General features: G+C 35.8%; 1 protein-coding gene across 2 annotated transcripts; it reads right to left on the bottom strand.

Annotated features, from left to right (window-relative positions):
• Positions 1–513: 513 nt before the first annotated feature.
• PPARA (peroxisome proliferator activated receptor alpha) lies at positions 514–13614 on the bottom strand. Of its 2 annotated transcripts, none has more exons than XM_082007502.1 (6): positions 12837–13614; positions 10057–10217; positions 8546–8684; positions 5783–5985; positions 2450–2897; positions 514–834 (listed from the first exon to the last, which is right to left on the bottom strand). In XM_082007502.1, exons 1-6 carry the CDS (start codon positions 13042–13044, stop codon positions 587–589), a joined length of 1407 nt encoding a protein of 468 aa, XP_081863628.1. In that variant the 5' UTR covers positions 13045–13614; the 3' UTR covers positions 514–586. The 2 variants fall into 2 exon arrangements, with proteins under 2 accessions (XP_081863628.1, XP_081863629.1); XM_082007503.1 differs by having other exon boundaries at positions 5798–5985.
• Between the last annotated feature and the right edge of the window lie 5398 nt (positions 13615–19012).

Here is a 19012-nt window from a genome sequence, read left to right as displayed (position 1 = left end):
GTAATACTATATGAAGTTGTACTGCATTTCATGGAATTAAAGCAGCAGTGGATCAAAGGTCTTTCAAATTTTTTAGAAGTTTATGTACAGTGATATCCAACTATTTGATACACCTAGACTGTCTGCCATAAGAAAATGTGTTAGTTGGTTCTCAGTAATTACCATTAGCCAAAAACAGAAAATCATTGTGATTGTTCATATACCTGGAGAGAATTTGCTGAATTTGTTATATTAATTCTAACATAACTAAGCCAAAAGGAAATACAATTTTGTTCATTTCTGATACTTAACATTCTGATTTATTATACAGATATGCATTCCTTACCAATCTTCAGATTTCCAAATAAAAGAACCATTGTAAGACACTTCATGAGCACAATGATCAGTACTTTTCTGCAGAACTCTTTCAAAAGAAGACAAAAGTTCCCAAACCAAAAAAACTGAAGAAGTGCAACACTTCAGTTACACAGCTTTTAGGTTTTTCATGCTCTGGACTGAGTGAACAGCAGATAACTGCGCAAGTAGTTTTGCTCCCATCTGTATTGCTCTTGTCTTTAAATATTGTGGAAAAAAATACTAAAAATCCTTAATACATATCCCTGTAGATTTCCTGTAGTAAAGGGTGTAAATGTGCATCAGATTCAGTCTTCTTAATTATCTGAACAAGTTGAGCATGCTCTGTGACAAGTTGTCGGAGGTCAGCCATTTTTTGGAGGAGTTTTGGGAAGAGGAAGATATCATCAGGATGGTTGGTTTGCAAGTGAAGTTTCAGTACATGTACAATGCTCTCCTGCATTTTTTCAATGTGTCCTACATTTACAAGACCAGGACGATCTGTTCTCAAAACAAACAAAAGAATACGTGTCATAATTTTATAATTATTCTTTCAAGTAGGCTACTTTATAGATTCTGTATTGTAGGCTATGGTGTATATATACGTTATACACCGAGGGCAATGAAGCTTTAAAAAAAAAAAAAAAAATTAGTTTGTAAAAAGTTTATTTCAATGCCCACTGTTATTTGAGGAGAGATTTATACTACTAAATACAACCTGTGCCATACAAGAAAACACCCACACCACCCTCCCACTCCAAAAAACAGCAGAAGTATCCAGCTTCTAGGAATCCAGTTCTATATTCTGTATGTCCTGATAACAGAATTCAAACAGGAAGGAGAGAAAAAGGATGTGGATATTTCTAGAGAGTTCTTGAAGTTTGGTAGCCATACAGCAAGACGTAAATAACAGGCTTTCTTGGTTCCCCTATGCATATTGCTGTAACGCAAGTTATTGACAGTACACAGAAAAGCACGAATTAAAGATGTTTCACACTTTCTAGTATACGATCTCATTTTTAGCTATGTACAGTCCTGTAATAGCTTCACTCCCCAGATCAAACTTCTCTAAGAAGTCTGAGGCAACTGGCTAAATAAGTTTCTTGAAAACTTAAGCTAGTTCCAAGGAGAAGGACAGAGGGGAAAAAAACACAGCATTTTGGCTGCAAAGAACTCTCTTGATTTTTGAAAACATCAAATTACCAATGCATTGTGCAAAAGTAATGCAAGATTTGATGGGAACTTGCTTTTGAAAGTCTGCAGATTGTATCTCTCTTCTGGTAATTGCTGAGGATGAAACTGGTGTAATGAAACATCCTATGAGCTTGGCAGAATGCAAAACAGGCAGGCAGGCACAGTTGTTGGAACTGTCTTGATCTTTTCATTCCCTTTTTCAAAATGCTTACATACAGTTTTGAATTTAACCTTAAATATGAGCGTCCTTACTTTCTGGAGAAAAGAAAGGATTACGTTTGTGTTCCTTCACTCACAAAGAGGTCGAACAACGTGCATTTTAAAAACAACCACCCAAACCCCATATCCTTAGGTACTATGAAATAATTTTTTAAAATACTATCAGCTAATTTTTTGTAATTAGCTAAGCTGGTTTTTTAAAATAGCTTATGATATTAAAATCAGAACAGAGGAAGTGCATCGAGCTATGCATTTGTGCAGAACACATTACGTGATGCAACCAGCAAGTGTCAAAGATGAGCAAAACTATAATCTGCCCCTGCCTCCAGTTTCATTACATAGTATTTTTCTGCCTATTTGGCAGATACAAATACTGTTTCCAACACAGCCTTAAACATAAATAAAAAAACCTTCTCCAAACCCCAAACAAAAACACACCAACATGCTTCACACCCCACTTTTAGAAACAGTGAGGCTAACAGTATTTCTAAGCACATCTACAATTCTGCAAAGCAAAATGCAGGATCAAGACTGTTAACAGTTACACAGTATCTTCCATGAAACACACTAAAAGGGAAAATTACATTGTTAGTGGTACAACCGAATCTTCAAGAAATATATAAGCTTTTCCATTAAAATTATTAATTCAGGTGAAGATGATTTTAAAATTTACTACATTAAAGAACAAATATTTAGTGCTTACCTCCACAGCAAATGATGGCAGCAACAAAAAGGGATATATCACTATCATCCAATTCCAATGCATTGAATTTCATTGCAAAATCAAATTTTGGCTCCATTATATCACAGAATGGCTTTCTCAGGCTTTTCAGGAATTCCCGGGTTATAAAACCGTTTCCATAGGCTACCAGCATCCCGTCCTTGTTCATCACAGATGCTAACATGGCAAATATGGCTTCATAAACTCCGTATTTTAACAGTGTCACTTGATCATTCAAGTCAAGATTGGAGAAGCCAGGGATAGATTTGGCAAATTCAGTAAGTTCTGTGACGGTTTCTACAGATGTACACTGGCAGCAGTGGAAGATTCTAACTTCTGCTTCCTTGTTCTGAATTCCATTGGCTACCAATTTTGCCACCAGGGTCTTTTCTGCCATACACAAGGTATCCATATCATGTATAACAAACGGCTATAGAGAAAAAAATACTAATTAAGTTACAAAATAATGGTTATTAATCATTGGTTTCCTAAAGAATAAGAATTTTGATACACTTCAACTTTCATGCTAATCAATCTTCAATGATCAATAAACCATGAGTTCTTTCATATTTCTGCATAAAGAGAAACTATGTATTACAGAACTGTAAACTGCAGTATCTAAGAATTCTCTTAGTTTGTCTGCTCTGCAAACAACAATGCAAATAGTAAAATGTAAATACGCATGACATCTTTAATCTAGTTTTATGTACTAGTTACAGTGAAGAACCAGAAGTACTGTGCTTAGTATGCATACATCCATCTCAGAGCAAGTCCCAGAAGGTTCACAAAAGACTTGTATTACCTTCTCCAGAAGTCCAGGTTATTCTGCCTACACTCCTATCGATTCCTAAACTAACTACACTTGATGCTCATCATGATGCTTTCCTGAAGTATCCTAGGGGGAATACAGACAGTCATTTAAATATAGGACAGCATATTTGCACAAGAATGTGAACTCTGTTCTACTCTTTGTGTTTTATTATCAGGTTTTCATAGACTAGGTCCCAGCTGATCTTCCACAGAAATTCAGCTCATCTTTCTAGCTACAGTTAGTGCTAAGTCATCTCTAAACCCAGAATCCCACTAGAGTATGAGACAACACAAAATTTCAGTCTTGATCATGGTCTTTTGCATTACCCCCTTAATTTAAAAAGGTGTGTGCATTACAAACTGGTGAACTGGTCTCTTAAAACATGATATTAAAAAAGCATTCAGACCTTAAGAACAATCAGAAGTCAAAAATATTTCGATACATATCTGAAGAGCAGTGATCAAAACAGGACAATCCACTAAAGAAAAACAATGAAAAACAGTGCTTCCCAGCCTACCGTAGATTTACAGAACATAAATCTAGTTCCATAAATGCTAAGCAAAGCACCTTCCCTGTGCTGTTTTGCTCATCTCAGATTAAATACCATGAAGAACACTCAGTGTTCTGTAAGAAACTCATAAATTCACTTATTTCACTTAGAAAACTGTCAAACATGCTAGATTCCCACAGTTGTCCCACACTTTTTAAATGCATATGGCAACCACACATTCCATCTCACTTCAGTACTAGAGAGTTATACAGAACAGAACTTTCTATGTGCATGTGAATATGAGCAAAAACTGGCAAAGCAATAAAATGACCATATTTCTAAACCCTTTAAAAGATGTAGTCTATCTTGCAAATCTCTTTGGAATTTATCATAATTTCACTATGCAGGAAATATTTACTGCCAAGGACGTAGGTGCCAAATTTAAAAATAATACTTTGTCATAATAAAAAACGCTAGTTCATTCTGAAATTAGAGTGGTGCCAAGAATTAGGATTCACTGAAATGAGCTGTTAATGCACTGTTCAGAAATAGGTGGATTACTAATTACCAACAAACCTCTCGATTTTTTAATTTTTCTGTTGAACAGTCAAAAGAAAACAAAAATGTCTGCTTTCCCCAGAGATGATGAAACAGCTTTAAAAAAGCCTATCCTCTTCCCTGCATATTGAAGAATGAAGCAGCAGCCTGTTTATAATATACTAGGTCTGATTCCTCATTAATTTTTACTTGTAAATTCACCAAGACTTGTGCAAGCCACTATTAGCTAGTCAATCAGATGATTATAATCTGAATGCTTCGATTGCATACAAAAATTAGGATGCAGTGATCTAGAATCCCTGCATGTATGATATATATTGTAACTTATGATTCTGACATGTAGTAACAAGCCTGAAAAGGACTTTATGCAGATACCTACTTGATAAGGTGTTAAAGCATGGTATTTACTGTAGGCTTATGTCAGCTTGCACCCCAAAAAAAGTTTAAGCCTGTGCTTAATTTTAAGCATCTCTTTAATTCACTGAAAAAGACAGGGATTATTCATCTGTCTCTCTTTTAATGTAGAAGCCTGTATGCTTGGCTAGACTAGACTATAATATGCCAAATTCCATAGTTTAGAAGGCAGCTTGCTTACAGTTTTTATAACACTCATCCCCACAGTTACATGGTTTTTGTTACAGCATATGTAAAACCTCTTCCCTGCAAATTTTTACTGAAATTAAGTATCTTATTTTACCAATGATTTTATCTTCTACCTATAATTAACATAAATCACAACAGAATTTAAAAAAATATGCCTAAAGTGAAACAAATTAGTCCTTACAATGGTTATACCATCTCACATACTACAAAACAAAAAAACAGTTGACAGCATTAGATAGACCTTCCTAAATTATCCTGAAAGAAAAATAACCTCTACAGCATACGTGTCTTCACAACCTTGCTTGCTTCTCCCTTTCAAAGTAACCATACAGTAAAGACCAGGAAGGCTGGATGAGGAAATGGCCAGAACTATAAAAAAAGAATTACAAACTTTTCTTTCCCCTCCTGCCATTAATATTGCTGTGATTAAAATAAGAGTCATACAGAGCTCCTATACACCCTAGAAGATAACTGTATTTATCCTGGCATTTGTGGCAGAAAAACATTGTAATTTTATTTTCACTTTCATAATAGGAAATTAATTTTGAACCATTCCCCCCCCCACATATTAAGAGGTATTCACATCCAGATGTCACTATTTTATTTTTTTTTAAGAACTAATTTAAGGTTATGAGCTTCCACTTAGAAGTTAATCACCTGATTTTCCTAAAGTTTTCTATTATTCTGTTAGTGGCTAAAAGCATATTTACTACAGGTATTCTTTTTGCATATTTCCCATCTGTATTAGCACGATACTTATTTTCTAAAAGATTTTCTCAAGACTCTAACAAATTATTATCATCACCTTATGTACTTGCCAGCTTTACTTTAAAGTTACAGCAAAAGTACTTACGGGATTGTTATTAGTTTTCCCTGCAAGGATGATTCTGGCTTTAACCTTGTTCATATTGAAGTTTTTCAGGTAAGCATCATGAATTCTTTTGGCAAGTGATTTAAGATCTGCCATTTCTGAATCTTCTACATAATTTTCACCTGTTAGAATTTCCGCTTTCAACTTGGCCTTCTCCGACCTTGGCATTCGTCCAAAACGTATTGCTGATGGAAAACATAATTGTAAAACAAACATAAGTTACACAAAAACCTATGCCTTTTACCATTGCTGATTAGAGCAGTAAGATTTTTGGTCTAGAAAAACCTGAGGTAGAGGTAGTATCTTTAGTATGATAAATTCATGAGTGAAAAAATCTCACCCTTTCCAACATGGTCAGTGACTAATTATCAAGTCAATATGCTAAACGAAGGCAATCAAATGTTTCAAAAAACAAACTGGTATCTGCAATGAGCTAGAACGCATGACTTTTTCCTTCTACATTACCTAAGTAGTTGTATTTTGTTCTCTCCTTATTGTGTTCTACAACTCCCAACGTGAAATTCAAAGTCCACCTTGGGAATTCTAAAAAACTGAGTAAACTCATGTCAGGAGCTTGGAAAAGAACACACACGCTGGCTGGAGAGCTGCCTGGGGAGTAACTCCACAGGGAACACTGCAATGGCGCTGGGCCCAAATCTCATTGCTGGTTCTGAACCTGCTGGAGAATTCAGTTCTTTATGCACTGGGTGTTCAGTTCAATGTATCTGTACTGTTTAGTGAGAACACAACAGACCAGAGACCCTGATTTATGCTCTAAGGCTATAGTCAACAAAACCTCCTCCCAGACCCAGCATTTTACACTTCTCTTTTCAATAAATTAGCCCTTCACGACTGGAGAGGATGAGAATAGAGTTTGAGTATCCAATCTATTCATTAGGATATTCTTTTGAGAGGCAGGAGATGCAAGTCTGAAACACCACTGGGTATGGAGGTCTCCCAGTTCTTGGGCAAGCGGTCTTGCCATTTAGCAATAAAACAGGCACGTCCACATCCTTCTTCAGTTTCAGTTTAAAACCAAAAGAGCTCAATTTTAAAAGGGGCCTTACCCTCTGATGGTATGGTAGGTTTTGAGATGGCTAATATAGCTGGTTCCTCTTACAGCATTTCAGCATCTAACAAGTGAGAGGACAGGACCTCACTGCTTAGACTGAGCAATTCAGAGCATGTGCAGAATTAGCCCTTTGACATGCCCAAGGCATTTTCTGATGACATAAGGAGGTGTCTCATGACATAAGGAGATGAGGTGTGACCTGAAATACTGTTTTGAACTTCAATGGAAGTCCAACACGGAAGGCCTGTTCAGAAGCTGGCCGTGGGTCTATTGGAAAAAGTGGAAGAATATCTGCTCTAAACTGAAACTTACAGTCTTAAGATTGTGGCTGTAAATCTAGTTCTAGCTCTGTTCCTGAGAAGTACCACCTGCAAGGTAGCAGTCATCTCCTTCCCCACTGCCCCCTATGTGTTTGCTGCAGTAAAACTACTACTCCCTTCAGCTGGAGCGCAGGTGCCCACAGCATTTTAGTAGGATGAAACAGCTTCAACTGAATGTTAATTCCTGCCAACCAGCACGGCTCCCTGTTCAACTCCTGCCCCTGAGATGTCACTTTGTTGGCTGGCACACTCTTTGCAAGTCTGCTGCTTCAGGAAGGTTATCACCTGTCTTGCAGAGACTATCACCCTCTCCCAATGGACCTTAACCTCAGTCAAGGCTCACCACAAGGGAGCTAGACTTCCCCAGAACCAGAAAGCCAAGTCTCCCAATGTTTCTTGCTATGAGTCTAGACTACAATGCCATAGGCAGCTTCCCCAACCATGTTCCCACCCCAGCTACCTTGACTGCATAGTTTCCTTAGGAAGTTTGTCTCCTAACCCACAGCTTTCCACCTAGGCCAGCACTTTCACCTACTTTTCACCTACTCCCAAATTACACCTGCTCCCAGGTCCAGCCTTGACAATATCAGACCTATGTAGGGAAACCAAACTACTGTCATCTGGCCAACCAAATGTGCTTTCTCATGGCATGGCCTCTCCCTCTTCACCAAGTTGCTTAGCAAGCTACATACCGTGCAGAAAACTGCCTTGTGGGCTGCAGTTGGCCTGTAAGCCACAGGCTTACCAGGCTTATCTTAAATCATTAACAAACAACAACATAATTTTTAAACTAGATATCTAAATGCCCTGAATTTTTACCATTCCATTTAACAAGCAACCTACCAAATTCCTGTTCCAGTCAGCACAGATCTTTGCCCTCCCCCCACACTGCCTGAATCATCTGCCCAAGAGCTGTTGCACTGTAACTTGAAAAACAATGAAGCCTGGTTGCCTACAGATTTCTACCCTACATCATTCCCCCCAACAATGAGCTAGCTGTTCTCCTCCTACTCCTCTACAATGCCCTTGATCAGAATTCTTCCAGTGCTAGAATTTGTTTCAATGGGACTAATAGTGCCAAAGTTCTGGGTGAAGAAAGCAACTAAATGAACATTCATATGGACAAACAGACATCCAGCACAATTGCGTAAAGCTCATAAAAGTACCTTTGGCAGCTGTGCATCAATTACATAAACCACGCATTAGGGAAACTGGTGTCCCCCCGCCACGATCTATACTGCAGAAATCTGAGGTTCAACTCATATGTGTAAGTAAAAAAGCTATCCAGGTGCCTGCTTCCAGAAGCAGACCCTGGGCAGGAACAAGCAAATTATTAAGGGCACTCTTACCTACCATTATGTGACATTCCAACTGAAAGGCACTTTTGAAAACGACAGTATTGGCACTTATTACGATTTTTTTTCTGAATTTTGCAGTTGCGATCACATTTATCATAGATGAGTTTTAACCGAATTGTTCTTCTAAAAAAACCCTATAAAAAGTTTGAGAAAACAATATGTAATGTTAAAGAAAGTTGAGTACTAAACTTCAATCATACAGGTAATTTTTTTTCCTCTTACTGTTTATTGATGTCACTAACAAAACAATATGCAAAGTATAACCTGTCCAAAGGTAAGAATATCCTGTGCTACCCAGTGAAGTGATGTGTATGAAGGCATGTATAGAATGGGAAACACAAAAGCTCACAGCTCCCTTAGGAGAGGACCAAGGACCCAGAGTACCTGAGTAGATTTGCTCTTAAGGATTAAGCAAAACAGTCACATACTGCTTTTGTATGCATCCTCTCAGAGCGTGCTCTGTCAGAAACACATCTTTCGTATGTGTCACACAAACACACAGATTTAACACATCTTTTCTTCATCCAGCAAATGTCAGGGGTATGACAACATAGCACAGTGTATAGAAAAAGCCCAAGACACGAAAATGAGCATTACAGAAAAGCCTGTAACTCAACAGAACTTACTGTGATGTCTTGATACTGCAGTGTAATGCTAGTCTCATAGTATGAAGTCATAGGGTTAGCAAAATTTTTTAGAGACATTGCAACATTTTGCTTCACATGTCATAATAACATGTCATTTAGACTGTGTGACACATCTGACTATGAATTGGCTCCCCAGCTCTAACAGAGATTCTAGCATTATTCCATAAGATTTGTATTTGAATTATCATCTTTGGACATTGAGGCATGAGAGAAAAATGTACACATGTACAATTATTTCTCTAACCTGACAGTATCATTTAGAAAAAAAATGGAAAACTAAAGCATTAGAACAAAAAAGAAAAGACTCTTACAATTCTTGGGCCATATCATCCCAAAAATTATATGTTAATGATGACATAAATTTGCCCCAGAGGCATGCACTGGCCCCAAAACTACAGGAGGTACTCATGATACCTCAGTGATTCAGGCAGAATGTGATGGAGATGAAAAATTCACGATTTGTTACTGTTGTAATGGAAATGTAACAAAGTCACATGCTTCCAACAGCCATACTCCCAACACAAATAAAACACTAGTGGAGCAAGTAGGCTTAACTTTTAGTCACAGTTTAGTGTTTTAAGTTGTTTTAGTGTTTAACTAACTATATCCAGAAAAGCAGCATTAAAATTATCATTGTGAATTGCCCCTGCTTGATGAAGGTCTCGTATTGAGTTATGGTATCCAGTTATGATATCTGAACAATTTCAGAAAAAGGATTACAGATATGTTTATTATTTAAATAATTGTAATGGCTAGAATTATATTAGTTGAACATTTATGTAACAAATGTTTATCTTCATATAACCCTGTAAATAAAGCAACATGATTTAGGTTCTTAAGAAGAAAATTACGACTGTACCTTACAACCTTCACAAGCATGTACTCCGTAATGGTAGCCTGAGGCTTTATCCCCACAAATTCTACATTCAATGTTTAATGCTCCACTGGGTGATTCATCTATGCTACCTGGAGCTGTGGTAAAATTAATGGATGAAGGACTGGATGCTGGTGAAAGGGTGTCTAAAAGAAAAAGGAACACTCATAAATCCTATACTATCAAGACTGATACCATTTCTATACTAAATCCACACTAAAATGAGCTTATTAAAAAAAAACCCATGAGTTAATAGTCATTAAGTGAACTACTAATTTGGCCATAAGTGTTTGAAAAATAATTATTTATATTAACAGTGCAAACACACACAACATACAGAGCGTACCCTGCTAATTTTGATGAGACATTCAATGTCAACAAACAAAAAGCCTTACCAAAGAAAGCCTGATAAGAAGAACTAGAAGGCTGATAATGGTTCTTGAGGATTCAATGAATATGCACCGCACAAAATAAGAGAAAACCAAGCTTCTTTTTATTTTCCCATGTTCCACTTTTTACTTGGATTTTTTCAAATGTTTCTCAATTTGATGTGAGCATGAATTTTTTTAATGAATTAGTATTTCTTTTAAATCAAGGAAATTTTCTTAACCATAAAAATGCACACATACTGTCTTCACAAATAACATACATTTGAAACTGAAAAGCAGTATTCAACATGTATCTACTGCTAAAGACAAATAGTACAAAATATAGAAAGAAAAAAACCCCACACCACAATAAAAGAGAACCCCCCATGACTTAAAGCGTGTATCACAATATCCGTTCAACCTGTCACTCACTCTTTCCAGAAAGGTTACTAACAGCTCATCTTGCCATTACACCTTCCATCTCTTGTGCTGTAGCGTTGCACATCAGATCTATTGCTACGGTATGACAAGAGACATAGTCCTAGCTTATGCTGAGTTACACTTAAGATACACTCATTACAGTCCCCTTGACTTTTGAAAAGTTACTCATAGTTTTAAATGACGATCTAAACTATGGCCTAAAAAGTACTTAAGACAGCTTTTCTAAAGACTTTTCTCAAAGTGAAAGTGTGCTCCTGCACATCAGCAGAAAGGCTGAACAGATATTAAAAGGAAGGTAACACAAATGTCTGCTTCTATCCAGCAACAGAAGCCTTGCTCAGGTATTTTACCTTCTGATTATAATGGGAAAAGCATTTCTGAATTGTTGTACAATGAAATAAATTCTCCAGACATTTTACTACTAGTTACAAAACTTAACACATTCCAACCTTAATTATTTCAATTCATATTTCCACCTTATTTGAGGAAAATATTTGGTGAGGCCAGAATTTCCTTTATCTTCCATCTTACAACTTGCACCACAAGACTTCAGCAAAGTAATGGGTGTGTTATTTTAACAGAAAGATTAAGAAATACTCACGAATGTAGGTCAGCAAGTATTATGTTGGAAAAAACCCTGGCACAGAACTCAGAGTCTGCATTGCCAGCACTGCCAAGCCCACAGGCATCAGAGTCATCAAGAACAGCCTAAAACCCAGTATTTTTTTTAAAGAGCAATTCTGATTTCTTTTTACTTGCCTTATGGAATTTGAGCCTTAAAGTTTACATTTTCCATCTCCCCTAACAGCAAAACTAGAATTTTTCCAATAAACACTGAATACCCAAATTAGAAGGTGACAGTAGAAGCTGACCTAAATTATTGTAGGACTTGTACATACATACACACACACAAATAATTAAAAAAACTCATGTCTTGGACTACATTGTAAACCCAGCACATAGTAACTTTTCCTGTAGAAGGCATCTCCCTAATGTGAAGGTCTACAACCAAAAGGGACCCAAATCATATTTCTATAAACATTCCTTTGGGCAATAGTGCCCAGAGGCACTATTCTCCCTTCAAAACTCACACTATTCATTTTAACCACTTTAGCAGAGGCACACCTCAGTTGTATTAGTGCAGTTTTTGTAAGGTAAAACAGTGATCACAGCCTGGGGATCAATTTAAAGTAAGAAATCTCCAAAACAAACCATAATATAAAACAACCAGAAAGTTCACCCTAAACTTCTTAAAATGGCTCTACTGCTAAAAGATTTGTAAAACCACAGTTTCAAAAGCAATACCTTACTGACATTATTGCAGTGTCCCATAACACTTCAATTTTTTCCATTTTCATCTCTCAAACAAAGCCTCTCACAAAGATCTTTTGACTAAAGACTATGTAATGTATTAGCACTCTGAGACTTCTACATTATCCAGGATAGAAGTCATTAGCTGAACAGCGCTACTCTTGGGAAGGGGAAGAAAACAGCATGTTAAAAACATCAGTACACTAAAATCTACTGAAATTCTAGGTAAACTTTTAAGAGTTAGATTATAAATTTTTGGCAAACATAATACTTTTCAAATCTATGTGATTTGAAGAAACTTTAAAAAATGGGGAATTCCTTTAGTACAATATTGTAACTTCTTATATGACTACAATACATAGTAACTTCTTTGCTAGCAACAGTGGTTTTTAAAAGTTACTTTGAAAAAGGTGTTGATACTAATGATAATTTAAAACAGCAGTTTTACATTACAGTAATTTTTCAGTGACATTTGTCTAATAAATCAACTTTAGCCTTAAATATTTTAAGACCATGCTATAACCAGCTTACATATTTCTGGTGTCACTTAGTCATAAACAACAATTATTGCATTTTAAAAGTTTTTAATTTCTATCACTATGTATTTATAAAAGAAAGTTTTACGGTAAGCCAAAACTCTCTTACCTGTTATAACTGATCCATCAGATCCTGGACCATTTCCCAGTGACTGGAACTCTGTTAAACTTAAAGCTCCAGAGCTATCATCACCTAGAGACTGAGAGAGGTCTTGAATGTTCTCCATATCTTGTAGGAACTCTCCAGATAAAGGGCTGCCTATATCATTCTCCTCTAAGGGAGTAAGGGAATAGAGCTGATTTTCAGTGTCCACCATTTTGATAAAGTAGAGCAGTCACTTAAACTTCTTTACACTGGTGGAAAAAAAATAAAATAAAAAATCCTGTACTTACAAATTGTTTTTTAAAATATTTGAATCAGTTACAGTACACTGAATACATGAATTCTAATACCATAGTGAAATATTATACAACATTCTGATGCTCCAGAAGATTTATGCAACATGAATCATCAACACACAGAGGAGGGGAAAAAAAATATCCTCCAAATACTTCAATATGAATTAAAGTTACAACAAGATCAATCTATAGATTGTTGTTTTCTCTCCTTTGCTGATAAAAGTTATATATTGTGTTTCTATAGCAGGTATTATGCACTTCCCACCAAAATTTGTAGAAAAATAATAAATATCAATATGCATACATATTATGTTTGAGCAGTCTTTGCTCACGTTATCTAACAGCTTTAGATATAATGATTTGGTCTTCTGTTTTCATCTCTCTTAAATTTGTTTGATAGGTCTTACAACACTGGAGAGAACAAAGTAGAGTCTTATACTAAAATCTCTATAGAAGTGGGCCAAACTAATATTTTTGACCTACTTTGGTCAAAGACGACCTTCAGCAGGAGTGCTCGGCATATACAATCCAATATATCTATAATTCCCAGAGTTGGTTTTATTTCCTACAGTGAAATGAGTTTTAAAAATTGCCTTCAAAACTGGCCGCCAGTGTCATCAACTTTGAGTAAGAGAACAGATTCCTAAGAATATGTGGCAAATTTTAATTCTTCTATTGATTCGTCAGGTAAGGCATTAGTAAATGTACTGCAGAATATTACTACTGCTGCATAGGTATACTTCTGCTAAAAGAAACTCATCTTTTACACCAAGTAACTAATCCTTCCATTATCCTCAGTATGTGTACAAGCACATACTGCTGCAGTCATTGCACAGGCAGTTAGAGAGCTCTGACTGTTACTGTGGTTACCACTCAACGCTGGCCTTTGCAAAGAACACGTGTTCACTGCAACTCATTGTGAAGCTTGAAACTGCCAATAACTGGCTCTATGGGGATATACAAATGCTGATTTTACAATAAAAGTGCTATGTTATAATTAAAAAAAAAAATCTTCCTTGATGTTATTTAAAGTTTTGAATACCAACTAGTTTGATTCCTGTGACACTAAACATTTTTATAAGACATTAATCCTTTTTGATAATCTGTGACAGATTCATCCTGTGAAAATCAGGCATTTACTCTGGAGAAAAAACTTTTTTGTGGCTCTGTAGTTGACCAAAAGGGTACAGTTAAAAGTAATACAAAGTGCTGACCACTGCTTTAAATACAAATGACAAAAGACAGCCATTGCCTATATTCAAGTTATATAACAAAAACCTTAAAAATGTTTTGAAGCAAGATATTTACAGTCAAGTCTTTTATCCCCAGGCTGATGGCAAAAGTCTGCCTTCAATTATATTTACATAACTTTACGAGGTATTTCACAGATGTAACTGAGGACAAAATGACCTACTCTAAAGATGACTAAAGGTTATGCTTGTAACAACCTGCAATGCACACACATTTTTAAAATTATTTATTTTTCAGGTGCACTTATCACTGCTATTTCATGCAAAACCAATGGTGCATATATATCATTCCTATAGTGTTTTCCAGTACATTCATTACACGACTGTAAGGCAAAACAAACAATTGAAAAAAAAAGTATTGCATAAGGCTTTCTTTTCCACAATTTGCATCATTCCAGCAAATCAATGTTCTTTAAGGTATATGTATTAAACTTGGCAAGACTTTCCTTTGATTTTCAGCGTACACAAATGTTTTAACTGTGATACCAAATGGCTGTAGTGGTACATCCTGTGTACCCATTATTCAGTTTTAGCCAAGTGAATAGACATTAAAATGTCAAACCCTCAGGTACAAGGGGAGATTGAAATTGTAGTGTAATCATAAACTCTGATGATTAGAACAAAATATATGTTTTATATATCCTTGGGGAATTTATTAGAGCTCTGTGCATCACTGTATCTGTCTTTGAAAGAAACTATGTTGAGGCTAAAAAAAAAAGTTTACTTAAGCAGTGTCTAGTCAGATTCTCTTTCCTGCAACTCATGAAAATAATATTTATAGTATCTAGCTTGTGGCATATTTTTTCCAACCCAAATAATATTGTAGAGCAAAGATACTTTTTTTCTTTTTTCCCCCAGTGTAATAGCTTACCATGCACCTGGAAGGATAGAACAAAGGAGTAGCAGACACACTGAGCAAAATCCAGAGCTTCTGCTCATTTTACTCAGTTCACACGCTAAAATTGAGGTCTTTATGAAATTAAATGCTGAAGATTTCAGGATCTGTCCAGCGTAACTGAGATGGCAGAGTTTTCATTGTATTTTGTATTCATTTCGTTGTATTCAAGGTTCATTGTATTTTGACTATTAAAACTAAGCCTAATGCAATAGACAGTTCTGAAGGCTGAAGACTGAAAGGAATCACAAATTATAAGAATCATATCTCTAAAAATCTGATGTTATAAACCAAACAGGATAGAATTCCTCTCCCTTCTTGAGTAGGAAAAAAAATCCAGATGCTGTCACTATTACTAACATGACAACTCGTGCTACAAGAACCCCTAGTAAAAATCTATTTGCCCAATTTCTTCGAAACAGGATTGTTTTAACTAGAAAAGGAGAATATGTACTGTATCACATGGTGTAGCAAATAAGTATCTTGGAGACTAAGAATGGGAATTTATCCATGATTTCTAAACCAGTTACAGACAACAGGTATGTTACTGTTGATTTTACTTGGATGTGTCACATTGCTACTCTATCACTATGCACAGCTTGGCTGTATTTAAAAATAACAGTCAAATGAAGTTATCCAATTTGATATATTAAACACTCATTAGAACATTGTGCCAGATTGCCAGCACTGTAATAGAATATTTATAAGCATTATAAGAGTTTTCATGCACTTCTCAACTTCTTTCTGAAGGGATCAGTTGAAAGGCTAGTGCAGTTTTTATTTTAAGAGCATCCAAGCAATGCTGATTGTGAAGCCTAGTTATTTTACAACGTAACATAACATTATATTGGAAAACTGAAACAAAATAACTTCTTTCACATAGAGGGTTGAAGTGTAATTGCTATTAGTTATAGTCCCTGCAGAATTTCCATAATCTAAAACTATTTAGTAAAATAAATTCCATTGTCATTTTCCTTTAAAGCTCAACAGCTGTCCAGTCTCCAAGAAAAACGTTCATTTCTCTTACAAATCCTACCAGCTTGTAACCTGACAAAATATTAAGAAATACGTACATTTGATACTCATAAGCCAGTTAGAAGACATAAAATAGAAATTAAAATGATTGTAACATACAAGAACACAGATACTGAAGAAAAAAAAGTCAGAAATTATATGAATGAGACTACTTAAAAAAAATAAAATAATCAACCTAATGCTTTAGGAATGTATGGTCACACACCAAAGGAAAATGGCACAGTTTATCTAACAAACATTTTATTGCTAAACCATCTGCATGTATTCAGAACAACACTTCCAATCTCATGAAGACTCAAGATGCAGAGTAATTTTGCACTGTGAAGACTCAAGATGCAGAGTGCCTTATAAAACGTTACTTTCATAAAGTATGAAAGACAAAGAATCAATCGCAATCATTTCTGGTTAACATAATCTACTATTCTCTACCAATACTTTCAATCTTAAATATTGTTGTACAATTTCTCAGTTGAGGCAGCATGAACTAGCTCAGTAACACCTGGAACTAACTGATGTTTGCTATTAGTTATCTGACAGAGTCCAAAACATTACATTATGCACCTGATATCCCTGACATAACAGGAATATATTCAAACAGAAACAAGAAATCACTTTTTGTATTTTATTTGTGAAAATGAAGTTAAATTGCTATCCCTGTGATGTAGCTATGTTGTGATGAGAGAGAAGAGTAAAGAAACCTTGATGTACGTTGTTTTTGTAACGACAGCTGAGAATAACAACAACTTTCTCCAGCAATCCAAAGGAGACTACCAAATTTGTCTCCCTAAGGAGACAAAACAAAAAAGGAAGAAAGGAATGGCAGAGCATATGATTGGCACTGCTCCTCCAGTGTGCTCTTCGTGAGGTTCTCCCAGGCTAAAACAGTTGTTCATGGCACAGAAACATATTCCTCTGCAGATATGTAGCACAAGTACTCTGCCCCAGGATAGCTGGGGAGGTTCCAGGACGCACTAGGCTCCCTGTACCCAACATTACTTCAAGTTCCCTGCTGAATCACGTACAACTCTCCAAGTATGACTTCTTTGTCCAGCACAAGTATTTTTAAAAGATTAAGTGAACATTGAAGTCTACCTTGAAACAAAATAGGCATTATTTGACAAGAAAGCAAAGCAAAGGCTTTTATAGCTGAAATAGCTGAACTCTGCACATGGCAACAGCTCTTTCAGCAGCGTGCCTAGTATTGCCCAAATTGTACCATACTTTCCCGCATATATACAGTAAATCTAGTAAATATTTAAAATTCAGCAATCTTTTTACCTGAATTTATATAAGAACAACCTAACAGGTAGGGAAACATAAATGAAGGGCTTATTGTTTTAACTATTAAATTACATACCCTTTTGTACTTTCAAACACTACTAGTAAATTACAGCTGCTTAATCATTACAGTTCTTGCCAATGATTAACTAGCTACCTTAGCAAGCGTAGCCATTACATAACCATTTCTGAAGACTGTCAAAATATACTAATATTTTCATTACTGAAAAAGTTATAATTAATTTTTATATTTTTTCATACATACGGAAAACCTTTAAGTAAAATGCCTAGTATTCATGCAACAAACCATTTGCCTTCTGTCTTCTCTGTATTTTGTGCATGTTCACACATGCGTAGGCTTTCATTGGCACGTTTCACTTAATATGCATTGATCCTTCCTTGTATGAAAATAAAGCTTCTAAAATAAAAAGGGTAATGAGTATGAAGTTCATTTAAGTAATATTCACAGACAGTATTTTGCTTTATTAAAAAAGCTGTACATGTACAGTAGATGTGGTAGCTGCAGCGTGATGATTCCACTCAAGCATCTGTGTAAGTCAACATTCCTTCTTACTCTTAAGACTTTAGAAAATTTCTGTGCCACAAAGGCATTGGCAGAGGATTTTCTCAGTTTCCCATACAGTATTTTAGTCTACATACCTCCTTTGCTACATCCACATACAAACACACAGAAAGTAAACTGAAAACAAGAGAGTATGACATAACAAAAATAAGAACACAATCTCATATAATTATGGTTTTAAAGATAAACAGGTTTTACTAGTGCTCTCTCACAGCCTGTTATCTCTGAAATACGTCTATTTTCAGAAGTCCTCCTTTCCCACTACCAGACTGCAAATATCCAATGAGTAACTTACCTATAAACTTGAAACAGGTCTTAAAGAAATAGCAGTCAGATTATCAAAGAAAAATACCTAGTCATACAACAATTGGTTATTTGCTTCATTTTTGGAAAGGGATCGTAGGAGACTAAACCTCTGTCCCTTCCATATTTAATACTTGCCACACTAGGGATAATCCCTGTAAGGAAAGAGGTCTCTCAGATGCAAAGGTCTCTGAGAAGCAGTAACAAAGTCTGGATTTACTGCATAAACAAATTGGTTGTGTAAAGGGCTTGCTTGCAAATATCAAGGTTAAAGTTGAAACAAACATTACCTCTAGGTCACTTCGAGAATGTTGTGGCTGAACTCAGCACATTTTAAAGTAGTGGCTGCAGTAGATACTTTGAGAAAACTTAGGTGAATAGGAAGAGCCTGAAATATGTAAGCTTCAAGATATTTCCAATATCCTGATTCAACACATAAAAGACAACTGAAAAGAAAAATAGCTGAAAATAAAACTTGGCACCAGAAACATGAAGTCCAGTCTCCTAGCTAGGAAAAGGATGCGTGTTTTCTCCTCTATCCT

This window comes from Phaethon aethereus (genome assembly GCF_964289735.1).
Source record: "Phaethon aethereus genome assembly, chromosome: 1".
Lineage (NCBI taxonomy): Eukaryota > Metazoa > Chordata > Aves > Phaethontiformes > Phaethontidae > Phaethon > Phaethon aethereus.
This window is presented reverse-complemented; position numbering and strand designations above follow the sequence as displayed.